The sequence below is a fragment of the Somniosus microcephalus genome, chromosome 4, assembly GCF_052327205.1.
Source record: "Somniosus microcephalus isolate GS21.2 chromosome 4, FLI_Smic_1.0, whole genome shotgun sequence".
Taxonomy (NCBI): Eukaryota; Metazoa; Chordata; class Chondrichthyes; order Squaliformes; family Somniosidae; genus Somniosus; species Somniosus microcephalus.
The window spans coordinates 59,467,160-59,488,208 of record NC_140990.1 but is presented as its reverse complement, the minus strand read 5'-3'; the positions used below and the strand labels follow the sequence as shown (position 1 = coordinate 59,488,208).

General features: G+C 51.0%; 1 protein-coding gene across 1 annotated transcript in view; it reads right to left on the bottom strand.

Annotated features, from left to right (window-relative positions):
• LOC147119003 (uncharacterized) overlaps positions 1-13,345 on the bottom strand; it is a 141,707-nt gene extending 128,362 nt beyond the window's left edge. The window contains exons 1-2 of the mRNA XM_085984007.1: positions 12,445-13,345; positions 2,811-2,826 (exon numbers count right to left, since the gene is read on the bottom strand). Of these exons, the coding sequence (XP_085840133.1) occupies positions 2,811-2,826; positions 12,445-12,919 (491 nt within the window). The 5' untranslated portion in view covers positions 12,920-13,345. The remainder of the gene's footprint in view (positions 1-2,810; positions 2,827-12,444) is intronic.
• Between the last annotated feature and the right edge of the window lie 7,704 nt (positions 13,346-21,049).

Below are 21,049 nucleotides of genomic sequence, written 5' to 3'. Positions count from 1 at the left end.
TGCTCCTGGTTTAAATTACTGAGCACCTCCTTCCCCCTCAGCATCCAATTCCCATTCTCACCAAATTCCCCTTAACACTCTCTTTAGCAAGCCACTCCGTTAAGTAGATACTCCAGCTCTGTGGCACACCGCTCATCCTCCTCTTAGTCCCTCCTCCAAGATATTTCACTTTTTTGAGGGTAGGTTCCCCTCCAAGGAGGACACTCGCCCTCTTTACCTGGTTCCCCTCCAAGGAGAACACTCGCCCTCTTTACCTGGTTCCCCTCCAAGGAGGACACTCGCCCTCTTTGTCTGGTTCCCCTCCAAGGAGGACACATGCCCTCTTTACCTGGTTCCCCTCCAAGGAGGACACCCACCCTCTTTACCTGGTTCCCCTCCAAGGAGGACACTCGCCCTCTTTACCTGGTTCCCCTCCAAGGAGGACACTCGCCCTCTTTGTCTGGTTCCCCTCCATGGAGGACACTCGCCCTCTTTACCTGGTTCCCCTCCAAGGAGGACACATGCCCTCTTTACCTGGTTCCCCTCCAAGGAGGACACTCGCCCTCTTTACCTGGTTCCCCTCCAAGGAGGACACTCGCCCTCTTTACCTGGTTCCTCTCCAAGGAGGACACTTGCCCTCTTTACCTGGTTCCCCTCCAAGGAGGACACTCGCCCTGTTTACCTGGTTCCCCTCCAAGGAGGACACTCGCCCTCTTTACCTGGTTCCCCTCCAAGGAGGACACTCGCCCTCTTTACCTGGTTCCCCTCCAAGGAGGACACTCGCCCTCTTTGTCTGGTTCCTCTCCAAGGACGACACATGCCCTCTTTACCTGGTTCCCCTCCAAGGAGGACACTCGCCCTCTTTACCTGGTTCCCCTCCAAGGAGGACACTCGCCCTCTTTGTCTGGTTCCCCTCCAAGGAGGACACTCGCCCTCTTTATCTGGTTCCCCTCCAAGGAGGACACCCACCCTCTTTACCTGGTTCCCCTCCAAGGAGGACACTCGCCCTCTTTACCTGGTTCCCCTCCAAGGAGCTCACACACCCTCTTTACCTGGTTCCCCTCCAAGGAGGACACTTGCCCTCTTTACCTGGTTCCCCTCCAAGGAGGACACTCACCCTCTTTACCTGGTTCCCCTCCAAGGAGGACACTCGCCCTCTTTACCTGGTTCCCCTCCAAGGAGGACACTCGCCCTCTTTACCTGGTTCCCCTCCAAGGAGGACACTCGCCCTCTTTACCTGGTTCCTCTCCAAGGAGGACACTTGCCCTCTTTACCTGGTTCCCCTCCAAGGAGGACACTCACCCTCTTTACCTGGTTCCCCTCCAAGGAGGACACTCGCCCTCTTTACCTGGTTCCCCTCCAAGGAGGACACCCGCCCTCTTTACCTGGTTCCCCTCCAAGGAGGACACTCGCCCTCTTTACCTGGTTCCCCTCCCAGGAGGACACATGCCTCAGTCCGTCTCCACCACTCGCACTGCACAAGCTCAGAGCACAGTCCAGTGATGAGCCGGCGCACTAGGATCGGGTTGTCATTGATGGGGCCCATTCTGCCGCGTCACAAATTCCGGGTAAAGAATTAAAACCCTGAATTGGTGAAGAGAAAATTCATTTATTTGTCGACCGATTGAGATTGGGCCATTTCTCACCACCTGTAGGGGTGACTCTAAGTTGCCCCAGTGACACCAGACGGGAGCAAAACCCATTAAGGCAAGTGCCCCAGTGCCCCACAGATATTAAACAAACAATAACCGGTTACTTGGGTTTATAACCAGGGGAATAGAATATAAAAGCAGAGAGATGATGCTGGAACTTCATAAATCACAGGTTAGGCCTCAGCTGGAGTGTTGTGGGCAATTCTGGGCCCCACACTTGAGGAAAGGTGTAAAGGCCTTAGAAAGGGCCCAGAGGAGGTTTACCGGGATGTTACCCGGGATGAGGGACTTCAGTTCTGAGGAGAGGTTGGAAAAGTTCGGACTGTCCTCCTTGGAACAGAGAAGGTTCAGAGGTGACTTAATAGAGGTTTTCAAGATGGTGAGAGATTTTGACAGAATAAATAGGGAAAGAAACATTCGCTCTGGTGAGTGGGTCAATAACTAGAGGTCAAAGATTCAAAAATATTGTCAAAGGATCTAGAGGAGAGATGAGGAGAAATGTTCCCACTCAGAGAGTTGTGGGGATCTGGAACGCTCGACCTGAAAAGATGGTGGAAGCTGATTCTGTTAATAATTGTAAAGCAGAGTTGGACGGGAACTGGAGCAACTGACAGGGTTACGGACAAACAGTGAGGATGTGGGACTAAACACGACGACTCTTTCAAAGAGCCGGCACAGGCACGACAGGCCGAATGGCCTCTTTCTGTGCTGTAAGTTTCTATGAATCTATTCTATGAATAATAACTGTACAATACAGCGACACTCACAAATAATAATTCAATCATAATGTGATTGTGAGGATCGATTATCGCCTCTTTAACCCGAGGTGCCCACCGGTCGAGGAAGGTATCAAGTGAACCGGTGGACACCGCCTGCTCCCTCTCCAGGGCCACCTGGGCAGGGACAAGACCGCGGGAGAGAGGCAGGCAGCCAGAGTGACCCCCCCATGGGCCCAGCCCATCCTGGGCCTACAAATTGCTGTTTTCACCAGGCCCAAGAGCAGGTCCAGGAGAAGATCCTTCGACTTCCCCACCCGCCTCCACACCGGGCGGGCAAAGATTAGGAGCGTGGGGCTAAAGTGTAACCAAGAGTTGAGGAGCAGCCCCTTCAGGTAACTACACAGGGGCTGCAACCTCTCACACTGAATATATACACGGCCCATGGACTCCTCTAGGCCACAGAAACCACATCTGACCTTGGAGTCCAGAAAGGAATTTAAAAACTGTGCGCACGACAGCTCCTTGCAACAGTCTCCACCCCAGATCCCCAATGTTGCAGGGAAGGACCCCCGCGTAGAGAGCCCTCCATTGGGAAACCCCGTCTGTGTCAGACAGCAAGAGGAGCTGCCGGTCAGGTGGAGATTTTATTTTTAGATTCGTTCCTGGGATGTGGGCGTCACTGGCAAGGCCAGCATTTATTGCCCATCCCTAATTGCCCTGGAGTTGCTGGTGGTGAGCCGCCTTCGTGAACCGCTGCAGTCCGTGTGGTGAAGGTGCTCCCACAGTGCTGTTAGGGAGGGAGTTCCAGGATTTTGACCCAGCGACGATGAAGGATCAGCAATATATTTCCAACTCAGGGTGGTGTGTGACTTGGAGGGGAACCTGGAAGTGGTGGTGTTCCCATGCGCCTGCTGCCTTTGTCCTTCAGGTGGTAGAGGTCGCGGGTTTGGGAGGTGCTGCCGAAGCCTTGGTGAGTTGCTGCAGTGCATCTTGTAGGTGGTACACACTGCAGCTATGGTACGCCGGTGGTGGAGGGAGTGAATGTTTAAGGTGGTGGATGGGTTGCCAATCAAGCGGGCTGCTTTGTCCTGGATGGTGTCGAGCTTCTTGAGTGTTGTTAGAGCTGCACTCATCCAGGCAAGTGGAGAGTATTCCATCACACTCCTTGTGCCTTGTAGATGGTGGAAAGGCTTTGGGAAGTCAGGAGGTGAGACACTCATCACAGAATACCCAGCCTTGGACCAGCTCTTATAGCCACAGTATTTATGTGGCTGGTCCAGTTAAGTTTCTGGTCAATGGTGACCCCCAGCATGTTGATGGTGGAGGATTTGGCGATGGTAATGCCATTGAATGTCAAGGGGCAGTGGTTAGACTCTCGCTTGTTGGAGATAGTCATTGCCTGGCACTTCTGTGGCGTGAATGTTACCTGCCACTTGTCAGCCCAAGCCTGAATGTCATCCGGGTCTTGCTGCATGCGGGCATGGACTGCTTCATTATCTGAGGAGTTGCGAATGGCACTGAACACTGTGCAGTCACAGAATCACAGAAACCCCACAGTGCAGATAGAGGCCATTTTGGCCCATCGAGCCTGCACCGACACATATCCCACCCTATCCCCGTAACCCCACGTATTTAATCCCCCTAACACTAAGGGTCAATTTATCATAGCCAATCAACCAAACCCGCACATCTTTGGACTGTGGGAGGAAACCGGAGCACCCGGAGGAAACCCACGCAAACACGGGGAGAATGTGCAAACTCCACACAGACAGTCACCCGAGGCCGGAATCGAACCCAGGTCCCTGGCGCTGTGAGGCAACAGTGCTAACCACTATGCCGCACCCCACTTCTGACATTATGATGGAGGGAAGATCATTGATAAAGTAGCTGAAGATGGTTGGGCCGAGGACACTGCCCTGCAATATTGGGCATTAAACAAAATTAATAAATAAATTATACAGAAACCTGAGTGCCGGGTCCTCAGCCCTGGTGCAAAGGACATTAGCCTCCACTTTTCCATTCCTAACTCACACCTCAGGCCCCGCCCAGTCTGGTTTAATTGCTGAATGTTTTCTAACTGTGATTTCTAACTCGAGTTCAGGCCTGTCATTCTGACAGAAACATACAAGGCCTCATTTTTTTGTGTGACTTATCTGGGAAGTTTTTAATGGCTTTAATAAACTGGCAAAAAGATTTTTTTTTAAAGGTGGAAAGAGGTGAAAAATGCAACTAGTGATGCCTCAAAACACACGGGACGGAGAAATCCATCAGAGCCCCTGCCACAGGACTCGATATCCACCCCCTCCACCACTGTGTCTGTAATATGTACGGTCTACAAGATGACCACGGTCAGGCCATGTGGAGTCAAGGGCCAGGCAGCAGAATGGATAGAAAGATGGCAACAAACTACCCTTAACTCCAACCCTCTGATTTCTATTTTAAATAAGAACATAAGAATCAGGAGCAGGAGTAGGAGTGGGCCATACGGCCCCTCGAGCCTGCTCCACCATTCATTAAGATCATGGCTGATCTTCTACCTCATCTCCACTTTCCTGCCCTATCCCCATATCCCTTGATTCCTCTGGAGTCCAAATATTGAACTATCTCAGCCTTGAATATACTCAACGACTGAGCATCCACAGCACTTTGGGGCAGAGAATTCCAAAGATTTACAACCCTCTGTGTGAAGAATTAAAAAAAAAAATTTTTTTATTCATTGATGGGATGTGGGTGTCGCTGGCTAGGCCTGCATTTAGTGCCCATCCCTAATTGCCCTTGAGAAGATGGTGGTGAGCCGCCTTCTTGAACCGCTGCAGTCCATATGGTGTAGGTCCTGATCTCCGTCTTAAAAGGCCGAACCTCTTATCCTGAGAATCTGCCCCCCTAGTTCTAGACTCTCCAGCCAGGGGAAACAGCCTCTCAGCATCTACCCTGTCAATCCCCCTCAGAATCTTATATGTTTTAATGAGATCACCTCTCATTCTTCTAAACTCCAGAGAGTATCGGCCCATTCTACACAATCTCTCCTCATAGGACAGCCCTCTCACCCCAGGAATCAATCTAGTGAACCTTCGTTGCACCGCCTCCAAGGCAAGTATATCCTTCCTTAGATAAGGAGATCAAAACTGTGCACAATACTCCAGGTGTGGTCTCACCAAGGCCCTGTACAATTGGAGCAAGACTTCCTTACTCTTATACACCAACCCTCTAGCAATAAAGGCCAACATGCCATTTGCCTTCCTAATTGCTTGCTGTACCTGCATGCTAACTCTCTGTTTCTTGTATGAGGACACCTAAATCTCTCTGGACACCAACATTTAATAGTTTACCACCATTTAAAAAATATTCTATTTTTCTGTTCGTTCTACCAAAGTGAATAACCTCACATTTCCCCACATTATACTCCATTTGCCACCTTACTGCCCACTCACTTAGTCTATCTATATCCCTTTGCAGACTCTGTGTTCTCCTCACAGCTTACTGTCCCACCTAGCTTTGTATCATCAGCAAACTTGCATTGGAAACATTGCAATCAGTCCCTTCATCTAAGTCATTAATATAAATTGTAAATAGCTGAGGCACTGATCCTTACGGCACCCCACTAGTTACAGCCTGCCAATCTGAAAATGACCCATTTATCCCAACTCTCTTTTCCATCTATTAACCAATCCTTTATCCATGCCAATACATTACCTCCAACCCCATGAGCCCTTATCTTGCTTAACAACCTCTTATGCGGCACTTTATCGATGCCTTGCAGAAATCCAAATATACTACATCCACTGGTTCCCCTTTATCTACCCTGCTAGTTACATCCTCAAAAAACTCTAATAAATTTGTCAAACACAATTTACCTTTCATAAAACCATGTTGACTCTGCCTAATCATATTATGATTTTCTAAGTACCCTAATACCACTTCCTTAATATTGGATTCCAGCATTTTCCCGATGACTGATGTCAGGCTAACTGGCCTGTAGTTCCCTGTTTTCTCTCCTTTCTTGAATTCACTGGGACCATTCCTGAATCTAGGGAATTTTGGAAGATCACTACCAATGCATCCACTATCTCCGCAGCCTCCTCTTTTAGAACCCTAGGATGTAGGCCATCAGGTCCAGGGGATTTGTCAGCTTTTAGTCCCATTAGTGTCTCAAGTATTTTATCTCTACTGATATTAATGACTTTAAGTTCCTCGCTCTCAGTAGCCCCTTGGTTCCCCACTATTTTTGGTCTACTTTTTGTGTCTTCTACTGTGAAGACAGGTACAAAAAAGGTGTTTAAAGTCTCGGCCATTTCCTTGTTCCCCAATATAATTTCTCCTGTCTCAGCCTCTAATGGACCAACACTTGCTTTAGCTACTCTCGTTCTTTTTACATACTAGAAGCTCTTACAGTCTGTTGTTATATTTCTTGCTAATTTCAACTCATTCTATTTTCTCCCTTTTTGTCAATTGTTTGTGTGGTAAACCACTGTTGTTAGTATTGTTGTTCACTGTTAGTACTGTTGTTCACTCTTGCATATTGTTGTACTTGTCTGTGCATGCCTCAGCTGACTCCGCCCCTGGCTCCACCCTCATGGCTGGGTATAAAGGTCGCTGCTCAGAAGCCTCCAGCCCTTTTGGATACCAGGCAACCACAAGAGGCATGCTCTGTTCTTTGGTAATAAAAGCCTGTTTATTACTTTCTCAATCTCCAGTCTTTTGTAGCAATTGATAGTGCATCAATTTTATTACCAAAGTTAAATGTTGGCTGCGGATGCTGATCAACCGATGGCGCAAAACGCTGAGCAGCAGGCGCTGCTGCGAGCCCTCAGACCAACATGCCTGGACCTAGACCCCCAAGAAGCGGGTTCGTCGACTAAATTCGCACAATGGCTGCGTTGCTTTGAGGCGTATCTGGAAGCCTCGACCGTGACTCTTGATGAAAATAAACTGAAAATCCTGGCCTCGAAGGTGAGCCACCAAGTCTATACTTTAATCCAAGATGCGACGACCTACGCGGCGGCTATCGACCTACTGAAAGGGCAGTATGCACGCCCGGTTAACACGGTCTATGCCAGGCACCTTTTAAGATCTCGCAGACAGCAGCCCGGGGAATCGGTGGAAGCCTTCCTACGGGCACTGCGGGTACTCGGACGCGGCTGCGACTGCAAGGAAGTATCGGCCGCGGCACATGCGGAGGGATTGATACGAGACGCTTTCGTTGCGGGTCTAAGGTCCGACTACTCCCGGCAGAGGCTGCTGGAGAAGGGTGAAATAGACCTGACAAAGGCAGTGTCCCTCGTGCTCTCGCTCGACGCGGCCCACAGAAATATGGACGCTTTCTCCCCTCATCGCCCCGCGCCGTGGACGCCGCAATCTTGGGCCATGGGACCGCCACCTCCGACTGCTGCAGCGATGTCCAAGGCACAAAAATGCTATTTTTGTGGCCAAGCTAAACACCCTAGAGCACGCTGCCCCGCAAAGAATGCTACCTGCTCCGGCTGCGGGAAGAAAGGTCACTACGTTAGCGCCTGCAAAGGGAAGACCGCTAACGCCAGCAGCGCTGCGTGCGAACCGTGGGCGCAGCCATCTTGTCCGCCATCTTGGGCTCCCCCAGCCACGTGGGGATCGGGACCGTGGGCGCCGCCATTTTGTCCGCCATCTTGGACGCCTCCGACTTCAACCACGGGGGAGCCGGACTCAACCACCGCCTCATCTGACGACCACATCGACTCGCTCGACCATACGCTGGCCTCCGTGACGCTGGACCAATCTCTCCCTCATCAACTGTCCAGGTCCATGATGGATATTACGGTAAACGGCCGCGCCACTACCTGCCTTTTTGACAGCGGGAGCACGGAGAGCTTTATCCACCCCGACACGGTGCGCAGTTACTCTCTCCCGGTCCTGCCGACGCGCCATCGGATCTCTTTGGCTTCCAAAGCCCAGTCAGCGGACGTCGGTGGCTACTGTGTAGTGACCCTTTCAGTAAGGGGCACAGAATACAAAAATTTTAAACTTCTGGTCCTGCCCCATCTCTGCGCTGCCGTTCTACTGGGGTTGGATTTTCAGTGCCACCTTAAGAGTGTCACATTAGCGTATGACGGACCCCTCCCCCCACTCACAGTCTGCAGCCAGCAGCTTTTAAATCGCCCGCCGTGCACCATTTGCAGCCTCTCCACCCTTAAAGTTCCCCCCCCCTCCTTGTTCGCTAACCTCACCCGCGACTGTAAGCCCATCGCTACCAAAAGCAGGCGTTACAGTGTTGGGGATAGGAGCTTCATTAAATCCGAGGTAGCGAGACTCCTGAAGGAAGGGATTATTGAAAGTAGCACCAGCCCATGGCGAGCACAAGTGGTGGTAGTGAAGACTGGCGAAAAACAGCGCCTAGTTATTGACTACAGCCAGACGATCAATCGCTACACCCAACTAGATGCATACCCACTCCCCCGCATATCTGACATGGTCAATCAGATAGCACAATACCGGGTGTTCTCGACGATTGATCTGAAGTCGGCATACCACCAGCTCCCCATCAGGGCTGAGGACCGCCAGTACACAGCTTTTGAAGCTGACGGTCGGCTCTATCACTTTCTCAGAGTTCCCTTCGGCGTCACCAACGGAGTTTCTGTCTTCCAACGGGAGATGGACCGGATGGTTGACCAGAACGCGCTCCAGGCCACTTTCCCATATCTAGACAACGTCACCATCTGCGGCCACGACCAGCAGGACCACGACGTTAATCTAGAGAAATTCCTCCGGACGGCCCAGCGGCTGAATCTCACATACAACAAAGACAAATGTATGTTTCGTACTACGCGCCTCGCTATTCTTGGCTGCGTAGTGGAGAACGGAGTCATCGGCCCAGACCCCGATAGAATGCGCCCCCTTATGGAGCTCCCCCTCCCCCACTGCCAGAAAGCACTGAAGAGATGCCTGGGGTTTTTCTCTTACTATGCTCAGTGGGTGCCCAACTATGCGGATAAAGCCCGACCCCTCATCAAGTCCGCCTCCTTCCCCCTGACAGCAGAGGCCTGTGCAGCCTTCACTCTCATAAAAGGAGACATTGCGAAGGCCACAATGCACGCTGTGGATGAGTCCCTTCCTTTTCAAGTGGAGAGCGACGCATCCGACTTTGCCCTAGCTGCAACCCTTAACCAGGCGGGGAGACCCGTGGCCTTTTTCTCAAGGACCCTCCAGGGCCCCGAGATTCGACACTCCTCTGTCGAAAAGGAGGCCCAGGCCATTGTGGAAGCCGTGCGACATTGGCGGCATTACCTGGCCGGAAAACGATTTACCCTGCTCACTGACCAGCGTTCAGTGGCTTTTATGTTTCATAATAAGCAGCGGGGCAAAATCAAGAATGACAAGATCTTAAGGTGGAGAATCGAACTCTCCACCTACAATTACGATATCTTGTACCGGCCCGGGAAACTCAATGAGCCCCCAGATGCCCTATCACGTGGTACGTGCGCCAACGCGCAGGTTGATAGGCTACAGACCCTCCACAATGACCTCTGCCACCCGGGGGTCACCAGGTTCTTCCATTTTATCAAATCCCGTAACCTGCCCTACTCCATCGAGGAGGTCAGGACCATGACCAGGAACTGCCAGATCTGTGCCGAGTGCAAGCCGCATTTTTATAGGCCAGACAGAGCGAGCCTGATCAAAGCCACGCGCCCCTTCGAGCGGCTGAGCATCGATTTTAAAGGGCCCCTCCCCTCCTCTGACCGCAATGTGTACTTCCTCAATATAATTGATGAGTACTCCCGTTTCCCGTTTGCCATCCCTTGCTCGGACATGACCAGTACCACGGTCATTAAATGTCTGAATGACCTCTTCGCCTTGTTCGGTTTCCCTAGCTATATCCATAGCGACAGGGGCTCATCTTTTATGAGCGACGAACTTCGGCAGTACCTGCTCGCGAGAGGCATTGCTACAAGCAGGACCACCAGCTACAACCCCCGGGGTAACGGCCAGGTGGAAAGGGAGAATGCGACAGTCTGGAAGGCAGTCCTTTTAAACTTAAAATCTAAGGGCCTTCCGACCTCCCGCTGGCAGGAGGTCCTCCCTGCGGCGCTCCATTCCATTCGGTCGCTGCTCTGTACACCCACCAATGCCACTCCTCACGAGAGAATGTTCTCCTTCCCCAGGAAGTCCACGTCGGGGATTTCGCTACCAACATGGCTGACTTCTCCAGGTCCCGTCCTACTGCGGAAGCACGTGAGGACCCATAAGGCGGACCCCCTGGTCGAGAGGGTGAGCCTCCTCCACGCCAACCCGCAGTATGCTTACGTGGTGTACCCGGACGGGCGGGAGGACACAGTCTCCATTCGAGACCTCGCACCTGCAGGTGCTCCTGAAACACCCTCTTCGCCACCCACCGCTACTCCTGCCTACCCCCAGGACACAGTCCCCGCACGGGACCTCGCACCTTCGGGTGCCTCTGAGAGACCACCATTGCTACCTCCCATTACCCATGCTCTGACCCCTGTAGACGGCATGCAGCAGCCCCAGGGTCCGCCACCTGCTACACCTCCTCTGAACGAGACACCGGGTTCACCATTGGATGCTGCACCATCACCGCCGCTGCTGCGACGCTCAGGACGGCTTACAAGGCCTCCTGATAGACTTCAGTACACGAATTTTTAGTGCACTTCACCCCGCCGGACTCAATTCTAAACAAGGGGTGAATGTGGTAAACCACTGTTGTTAGTATTGTTGTTCACTGTTAGTACTGTTGTTCACTCTTGCATATTGTTGTACTTGTCTGTGCATGCCTCAGCTGACTCCGCCCCTGGCTCCACCCTCATGGCTGGGTATAAAGGTCGCTGCTCAGAAGCCTCCAGCCCTTTTGGATACCAGGCAACCACAAGAGGCATGCTCTGTTCTTTGGTAATAAAAGCCTGTTTATTACTTTCTCAATCTCCAGTCTTTTGTAGCAATTGATAGTGCATCAGTTTGGTTTTGTGGCCATCTTTCGATCCATTCTATTGCCTGGCCCTTCACTCCACATGGCCTGAGCTGGGTCATCTTGTCGATCTTACAGACTGTTTATGGATCGCAAGCTGGTCACAAAACAGAAAACAGAGAGTAGGGGTTGGGAGTAGCTACTCAGACTGACAAAAGGTGGGCAGTGGTGTTCCACATGGGACCACTGTTGTTCACCATTTACATAAACGATTTGGACTCAGGAATCAGAGGTACAATTAAAAAATTTGTCGATGACACCAAATTGGGAGATAGAGTTAATACTGAGGAAGACTGCGACAAAATGCAAGAAGACATTAATAAATTTGCAGAACGGGCATGTAATTGGCAAATACATTTCAGTATAGATCAGTGTGAGGTGGTGTGTTTTGGTAGGAAGAATAAGGAGGCGACACACTACTTGGAAAATAAGAGTTTAAATGGGTAGAGGAGCAAAGTGATCTCGGGGTCCAGATACACAAATCACTAAAAGTAGTGACGCAGGTTAATGAGGCCATAACAGGAACAAACAATGGACTGGGGGTTCATTTCTAGAGGAGCCTTCTGCTCTGGGTCTGGGAGCTCTGAACCACGGCCGAGAGCGGCTGGGACACATTTCATACACACCTCAAGAAAGGCCAAAGTGCCGTTTACCCCTCTCAGTGTGGCCATGAAGGACTGTGTCCAGGCTGAAGATCTGTTCCCCCGTACGATCCGTCCCCCAGTTTGTAGACAAAAATCTACAACAATGTGTTTAACACACAGCTGATTTATTTGACATCTATCCAGAATATTAAAACTCCAGCCCAGTTATAGGGGTGATTAACATCAGAATCAAACCCCAACTGTCAGAATGAACATGGTTCAGTCCTGGATGTGATTAACAGCAGCAATAACAACAGAATCCAACCCCTGCTGTCACTTGTGAATTTGCTGGTGTTTCAGCAGGTGGGATGAACGAGTGAATCCTTTCCCACACACGGAGCAGGTGAACCGCCTCTCCCCAGTGTGAACTCGCTGGTGTCTCAGCAGGGTGGATGACTGAGTAAATCCCTTCCCACACTCAGAGCAGGTGAACGGCCTCTCCCCAGTGTGAACTAGCTGGTGTGTCAGCAGGTTGGATGACTGAGTGAATCCCTTCCCACACACGGAGCAGGTGAATGGCCTCTCCCCAGTGTGAACTCGCTGATGATTCAGCAGGGTGGATGAATCAGTGAATCCCTTCCCACACTCAGGGCAGGTGAACGGCCTCTCCCCAGTGTGAACTCGCTGGTGTCTCAGCAGGTGGGATTTACGAGTGAATCCCTTCCCACACTCAGGGCAGGTGAACAACCTCTCCCCGGTGTGAACTCGCTGGTGTGTTAGAAGGTCGGATAAATTAGTGAATCTCGTCCCACACTCAGAGCAGGTGAACAGCGTCTCCCCAGTGTGAACTCGCTGGTGTCTCAGCAGGTTGGATGCCTGAGTGAATCCCTTCCCACACACGGAGCAGGTGAACGGCCTCTTCCCGGTGTGACTGTGCTTGTGTGTCGATATGTCAGAGGATCGGCTGAAGCCTTTTCCACACACACAACACGTGTACGGTTTCTCCCCGCTGTGAATGGTGCGTTTTGCTTCCATGTTCAGAGGCAGTTGATATTCAGATCCGATGAGTCGAGTGACTCTGTCAGATCTTGACGTGATGTTTGGTTTGAGCTTACCGTCTGTAAATCCTCACCTTCTAATGCCCTGTAAATAAAATTAATATAAAACAGGGAGCGTGAGAGAAAACCCACAAGAAAACAAAAGCAGGTTGTGAAATTGAGCTCAATGAATCTGGTCAGTTGTGGGGTCGGCAGCAGAAACAAGTGACCATGAAAGCTGCCGGATTGTCATAAAAACCCAACTGGTTCACTGATGTCCCTCAGGGAAGGGAATCCGCCACCTGGTCTGGGCCTACACAAGACTCTGGCCTCAATGGGAGGAGAGAGAGAGAGGTGGGAGGGGGAGGGGTCGAAGGAAAGGAACTTTATACATCTGCAACTCGACCAGAACTTTGACAGAACCTCCAAAACCCACAACCTCCACCACCTAGAAGGACAAGGGCAGCTGTTGCATGGGAGCACCATCATCTCCAAGTTCCCCTCCAAGTCACACACCATCCTGACTTAGACATATTCATTGTTGCTGGGTCAAAATCCTGGAACTCCTTACTGAACAACATTGTGGGAGTAACTTCACCACACGGACTGCAGCAGTTCAAGAAGGTGACTCACCACCACCTTCTCAATGGGCAACTGGGGATTGGCAATATTTGCTGTTCTTGCGAGCGACACCCACATCCCAAGAATGAATTAAAGCAAATCTGTATATGTGAACTGGATTAAAAGCCTGTACAGAAATACTTGTTCCTAAAACAATACTCTTTTACATTGTATTGAGAGTATCTGTTTAACAATCTAATCTCCCCAGAATCCATCTCCCTTGACAGTCTCACATTGGAAATTGTTGGGTCCTCCTGGGCTCAGAAGTACTGGGGGTTAAACGCAGCAGCTTCTCCTCCATCTCCACTCCAGCTCAAACTGAAGCAACAAAAAGATCTACACAGGCGGCCGGGGACCTACCTTCCGTCAGCCTGCAATAAAACTCTTCCCCACAGCCGCTGACTAATGGCGGCCGCAGCACCCACAATTCCCCACGCCCCAGAAACCACTCTATCCAATGCGCTGATTTCCCCACTGAGAGTGCGCATGCTCCCCGGGGCCGGCAGCCATTCTGGGGGCCTGGCTCCTGTCCTTTGTCCCGAGTCGGACTCGGTGAAACTGGGAAGGGGCAGCTCGGATGGGGGAGGCGCTGCACCCTGGGTTTCCTGGTGCCGGGGCCCTGGCCGCACGTCCGCCGGGCCCAGCCACTCTGATTCTGATTGAGGTTTTTGATGAGGTAACAGAGAGGATTGATGAGGGCAATGCGGTTAACATGTTGTACCTGGATTTCCAAAAGGCGTTCGACAAGTGCCACATAATAGGCTTGCCAGCAAAGTTGAAGCCCATGGAATAAATGGGACAGTGGCAGCATGGATAGGAAATTGGCTAAGTGACAGAAAACAGAGTAGTGGTGAGCGGTTGTTTTTCGGACTGGAGGAAGGTACACAGTGGTGTTCCCCTGGGGTCGGTACTAGGATCACTGCTTTTCTTGATATATATTAATGACTTAGACTTGGGTGTACAGGGCACAATTTCAAAATATGCAGATGACACAAAACTTGGAAGTATAGTGAACAGTGAGGAGGATAGTGATAGATTTCAAGAGGACAGAGACAGGCTGGTGGAAAGGGCGGACACGTGGGAGATGAAATTTAACGCAGAAAAGTGTGAAGTGATACATTTTGGTAGGAAGAACGAGGAGAGGTAATATAAACTAAAGGGTACAATTCTAAAGTGGGTGCATGAACAGAGAGACCTGGGGGTATGTGTGCACAAATCATTGAAGGTGGCAGGACAGGTTGAGAAAGCATACGGGATCCTGGGCTTTATAAATAGAGGCACAGGGCCCGATTTTGTGGCTTGTGTGGGAAATGGTCGGATTCCCCCGAATGTGGGGTTCTGACACACAAAAAATGTGTCAGCCAGCTCCACACAATTTTCCCTCAAGTGGCCAATTAATTCCCAGCGTGTGGGCAGCCTTGCTAATTGTCCATTTCCAGTCAGGAAGCCCCACAGTATGATGTCATCATTCGTGGTGCTTTCAAAGTCCATAGCAAGCACTGCATCCTCTGAAGACTTCCAAACGAACCATACAGGATGGCAGAGGAGCTGTGGCCAGTGCCAGACCCCGAGCTGCCTCCAGTTTCGATGAGGCTTCACTGCAGGCATTATTGGATGGAGTTAGGGCCCACAGGGAGGTCCTCTTCCCTAGGTCAGGCAGGAAGAGGCCTCCCACTGAGACCAAGGCTGCATGGATGCAGGTGTCAGCAGATGTCAACTCGAATGTGCATGTAACCTTGGCATCACATTTCTAACTCCTTCCTCTACTCCCCCACAGGACCATCCAGAGCCCCCGTCCCCACTGTGGAGGAGGAAGAGGCTGCGCAGCCAGACTCCTCAGAGGAAGCGCCAACCTCTGAGGGCGCAGCGTCAGCAGAAGTAAGCGCACCCAGCACCAGCGCAGACACTCACACCTCGGCGGGACCTTCGGGACATAGAGTAGTGTTGTCACCTGGTGTTTCACAGCTCACAAGTGAGCCTCAGCAGATTCTGGAGACAGGGACAGCAGTGGAGAGTCCTCGTCGGAGGGCGCAGGACTCTGCCAGCTCAGCTCAGATGTGCTGCATGTCGACCCTCTGCCTCTTGGTCCATCCGCAAGAGAAGAGGTGATGGATCTCCATGCACAGATGCAGGAGTCTCTGGCAGGTTTTGTCTCCAGGGTCGCTGTGAGTGTGGAGCGAATGGAGGAGTCCATAGCGACCATGAGCAGAGCCTTTGTGGAGTCATTGGCGCATGAACGCATCACCATGGAAAGGTTGGCAACCTCTATGGAGGAGATAACTCGCCAGGGTACGGAAAACATGGTGAGTGCTCATAAGAGAATGACATCTCTTGAGGAGCGTTGGCCATCTATTGAACAGAGAAACCAGATCTTCATGGAAGTCCTTCTGAGTAGGACTGCCAGTGCAGAAACGGGTCCCCATGGCCCCCTAAAGTGCAGCAAGGTGCTCTCAAGCCACTTCCAAGCGCTGGCCCCTTCTGGCCTGTGCAGCTTCAGGTGAGTGAGCAGCAGCCTGGTGCTCCTGATGCTGTTCCTGGTTCTGCTGCTGCCGCCTCTGCTGCTGGAGATCCTCTAATGGCAAGAAGGGAAGGAAAAAAAGGCGTCCCATGCTTCTTGCAGATGCCTCCGCTGAGGAAACGCTGAGTGAGGGTGGTGAGAGGGGCTTCCCAGGAAATCGCATTGGAGAAGTGTGTGAGGCTCCAACCTTCCACAGCTGTGCCTAAGCCTTGAAGAAGTAGCCCCAAGCCTGCAGCAACAAGGTCCTTCAACATACAAGTGCTGTCCCTTAAAATCGCAGCTTCTCCGAATGACCTGCAGCTGACAGCAAGCAGGATCGGCAAGCTTTACGCCAGGTTTCATCAGCGGGGTTCCCCACAGGCGTGTTTGATATGGGGAAAGCCCCAAAATCGCAACGGCCCCTGAAAATCGATTTAAACAAGGTAATAATTGCTCATTAGTGTTCCGACAGCCAGTCCCGCCAGCGGCGGCTGGGACTGAAGCGGGTCGCAGAGAAATGGCGGTCTGAAAGTCGGACGGGGCGGGGAATCAGGCGGGGGGGGGTGGTCGCGACCCGCTTTTTCGCCAATTTTCGGCCCCCGGCCGCCTGAAAAGCCGCCCGACGGCTGGCAGAAAATCGGGGCCATAGAGTCCAAAATCAAGGAAGTTATGATGAACCTTTATAAAACACTGGTTCGGCCTCAACTGGAGTATTGTGTCCAATTCTGGGCACCGCACTTTATGAAGGATGTGAAGGCCTTAGAGAGGGTGCAGAAAAGATTTACAAGAATGGTTCCAGGGATAAGGGATGAGGGACTTCAGTTACGTTTTTTTTTATTGTTTATGGGATCTGGGCATCGCTGGCAAGGCCAGCATTTATTGCCCATCCCTAATTGCCCTTGAGAAGGTGGTGGTGAGCCGCCTTCTTGAACCGCAGCAGTCCGTGTGGTGAAGGTACTCCCACAGTGCTGTTAGGGAGTTCCAGGATTTTGACCCAGCGACGATGAAGGATCGGCGATATATTTCTAAGTCAGGATAGTGTGTGACTTGGAGGGGAACTTGGAGGTGGTGATGTTCCCATGCGCCTGCTGCCCTTGTCCTTCTCGGTGGAAGAGGTCGCGGGTTTGTGAGATGCTGCCGAAGAAGCCTTGGCGAGTTACTGCAGTCCATCATGTAGATGGTACACACTGCAGCCACAGTACGCCGGTGGTGGAGGGAGTGAATGTTTAAGGTGGTGGATGAGGTGCCAATCAAGCAGGCTGCTTTGTCCTGGATGGTGTCGAGCTTCTTGACACGTGGATAAACTCGAGAAGCTGGGGTGGTTCTCCTTAGAGCAGAGAAAGTTGAGAGATTTAATAGAGGTATTCAAAATCACAAGGGGTCTAGACAGAGTAGATAGAAACTGTTCCCATTGGTGGAAGGGTCGAGAACCAGAGGACACAGATTTAAGGGGATTGGCAGAAGAACCAAAGGCGACATGAGGAAAAACTTTTTTACGCAGCGAGTGGTTAGGATCTGGAATGCACTGCCTGAAAGGGTGGTGGAGGCAGATTCAATCACAGCTTTCAAAAGGGAATTGGATAAATATCTGAAGGAAAGAAATATGCAGAACTATGGGGAAAGGGCGGGGGAGTGAATCATAGAATCATAGAAAGTTACAGCACGGAAGGAGGCCATTTCGGTCCATCGTGTCCGCGCCGGCCAACAAAGAGCTATCCAGCCTAATCCCACTTCCCAGCTCTTGGTCCATAGCCCCGCAGGTTAGAGCATCCCAAGTGCAGATCCAAGTACTTTTTAAATGTGGTTAGGGTTCCTGCCTCTACCACCCTTTCAGGCAATGAGTTCCAGACCCCCACAACCCTCTGGGTGAAGACATTTCCTCTCAAATCCCCTCAAACCTTCCCCAATTACTTTAAATCTGTGCCCCCTGGTTTTTGACCCCTCTGCTAAGGGAAATAGATCTTTTTTATTCACTTTATCTATGCCCCTCATAACTTTATACACCTCAATAAGGTCTCCCCTCAGCCTCCTCTGTTCCAAGGAAAAACAGACCCAGCCTATCCAGTCTTCCCTCGTAGCCAAGATTCTCTACTCCCGGCAACATCCTTGTAAATCTCCTCTGTACCCTCTCTAGTGCAATCACATCTTTCCTGTAATGTGACCAGAACTGCACGCAGTACTCTAGCTCAGGCCTAACTAGTGTTTTATACAGTTGAAGCATAACCCCCCTGCTCTTGTATTCTATACCTCGGCTAATAAAGGCAAGCATTTCGTATGCCTTCTTAACCACCTTATCTACCTGGCCTGCTACCTTCAGGGATCTGTGGACATGCACTCCAAGGTCCCTTTGTTCCTCTACACTACTCAGTGTCCTACCATTTAATGTGTATTCCCTTTCCTTGTTAGCCCTCCCCAAATGCATTACCTCACACTTCTCCGGATTGAATTCATTTGCCACTGTTCTGCCCACCCGACCAATTTATTGCTATCTTCCTGCAGTCTACAGCTTCCTTCTTCAGTATCAACCACACAGCTGATTTTAGTATCAGCTGCAAACTTCTTAATCAAATCCCCTATATTCAAGTCAATATCATTGATATATACCACAAAAAGCAATGGACCCAGTACTGAGCCCTGCGGAACCCCGCTGAAGACAGCCTTCCAGTCACAAAAACACCCATCAACCATTACCCTCTGCTTCCTGTCTCCGAGCCAGTTTTGAATCCAACTTGACACTTTGCCCTGGATCCCATGGGCTTTTAACTTCATGACCAGTCTGCCATGTGGAACCTTATCAAAAGCCTTGCTAAAGTCCATATACACTACATCAAACACACAACCCTCATCTACCTGTGGGACTAGCTGAAGTGGTCTTGCAGAGAGCTGGCACGGGCTCGACGGGCCGAATGGCCTCCTTCTGTACTGTAACCATTCTATGATTCTATAAAATATTAGAAAGTTTGTTCCACAGAAGCACGGGGTTTATCTGCTTTTATTGATGAATTTAAAAAGTCTCTATTAAAACCTGAGTCAGTGTGTTGTGAGACAAAGAGCCTTGTGTCCAATAAGGGGAATAAAGGCCCACAGCCTCCCCTGCCCCCGGGCCCTGAACAAGGGACTGGAGAAAATGGCTGCCCTGCGGATCAGACAATCAGCCGGCGCTAGTCCCGCCCCTTGGGCTCCCCGATTGGTTGGAGGACCCGCCGCCGGCTCGCTCCTCCAGCCCTGCCCCGCTCGCTCCCTATTGGTCGGAAGCTCCTGTCAATCAGGCCGGAAATCAGGATGGAAAACTATTCTGTCACCAGCTTGCTGTGATGCACCCGTCTGTCCGCCCCCAACGTGCGCATCTTTTTCAACCCCGACAATTTCCAGGACGGCTTCCTCCCAGGGGGTGAGCTGGGCTAATGATGGTGGGCCTCCTCTTGGCCTGGCTCTTTCCCTTTTATTGTGAGCTCTCTTTTCCTGCAATGAATGAGACAAGTGGAGGTTGAGTGAGAATGAAGGAGTGAGTGTAGAGATTGCATAGCACAGATACTTAGAAGGAGACAAAGATGGAGTGAGGTTACAAGACCAAGGGCCCTCCCTGTGTTGTCAGTTATGCTCAAAGCATCAGAGTGATAGGGAGTGTGAGGGCTGCATGGTGGAATAGTTATGTGATTGTGAGCATGGAGAGCGAGGGATTGGGTAAGGGTGCATGGATGTCAGTGTCAAGTGGGATGTGGAGGAAGAGATTGCTAAAGCTGAGTGCTGGTGAGGAAAGGCAATGGGGATCAGATTGAGGGTGATGGGAACTTCATACTTACTTTTCCAGTGCGTTGAAGGTCATGGAATCTTTTCCTGCACTGCATCCAGGTTCTGCGGGTGAGCCCCAAGGAGTTGACTTCCCCAGCCACCTGTATCCACACAGCCTTGGTCTGACTGGGAGGCCTCTTCCTCCCTGATGAAGGGAACAGGACCTCCCTGTGGGCCCTAGCCCCATCCACAAATGCCTGTAGTGCTGCCTCGTCAAACTTAGGAGCTGCTCTTGGCCTCCCGCTGGCCATTGTTCCTGCAGGTTCCTGTGCCATCAAATGGAGAAAGCTTGGCAGTCTGCAGAGGAAGCAAGGCTTGCTGTGGACCTTAAATGCAGCAGCAATGATGACATCATCAGAGGGGACTTTCAGTCATGAGAAACCCATTTGCAAAGGCTTCCCACACGTTGGAAATCAATTGGCCAATTGAGTTAAAATTGCATCAATCTCCCACATCCATTTAGATTCGTGTGGGAAACACGAAATTCGGGAAACACGCCAACAGCCCGCAGCTGAGTTAAAATCGAGGCACAGTGTCCAAAAGCAAGGAAGTTATGATGATCCTTTATAAAACACTGGTTCGGCCTCAACTGGAGTATTGTGTCCAATTCTGGGCACCGCACTTTATGAACGATGTGAAGGCCTCAGAGATGGTGCAGAAAAGATTGACAAGAATGGTTCCAGGGATAAGAGATGAGGGACTTCAGTTATGTGGATAGACTGGAGAAGCTGGGGTGGTTCTCCTTAGAGCAGAGAAGGTTGAGAGGAGATTTGATGGAGGTGTTCAAAATCACGAGGGGTCTGGACAGAGCAGATAGAAACTGTTCCCATTGGTGGAAGTGTCAAGAACCAGAGGACACAGATTTAAGGTGATTGTCAGAAGAACCAAAGGCGACATGAGGAAAAACTTTTTTATGCAGCAAGTGGTTAGGATCTGGAATTCACTGTCTGAAAGGGTGGTGGAGGCAGATTCAATCACGGCTTTCAAAAGGGAATTGGATAAGTACCTTAAGTAAAGAAATTTGCAGGGTTACGGGGAAAGGGCGGGGAGTGGGACTCGCTGAAGTGGTCTTGCAGAGAGCCGGCACGGGCTCGACGGGCCGAATGGCCTCCTTCTGTGCTGTAACCATTCTATGATTCTATAAAATATTAGAAAGTTTGTTCCACAGAAGCACGGGGTTTATCTGCTTTTATTGATGAATTTAAAAAGTCTCTGTTA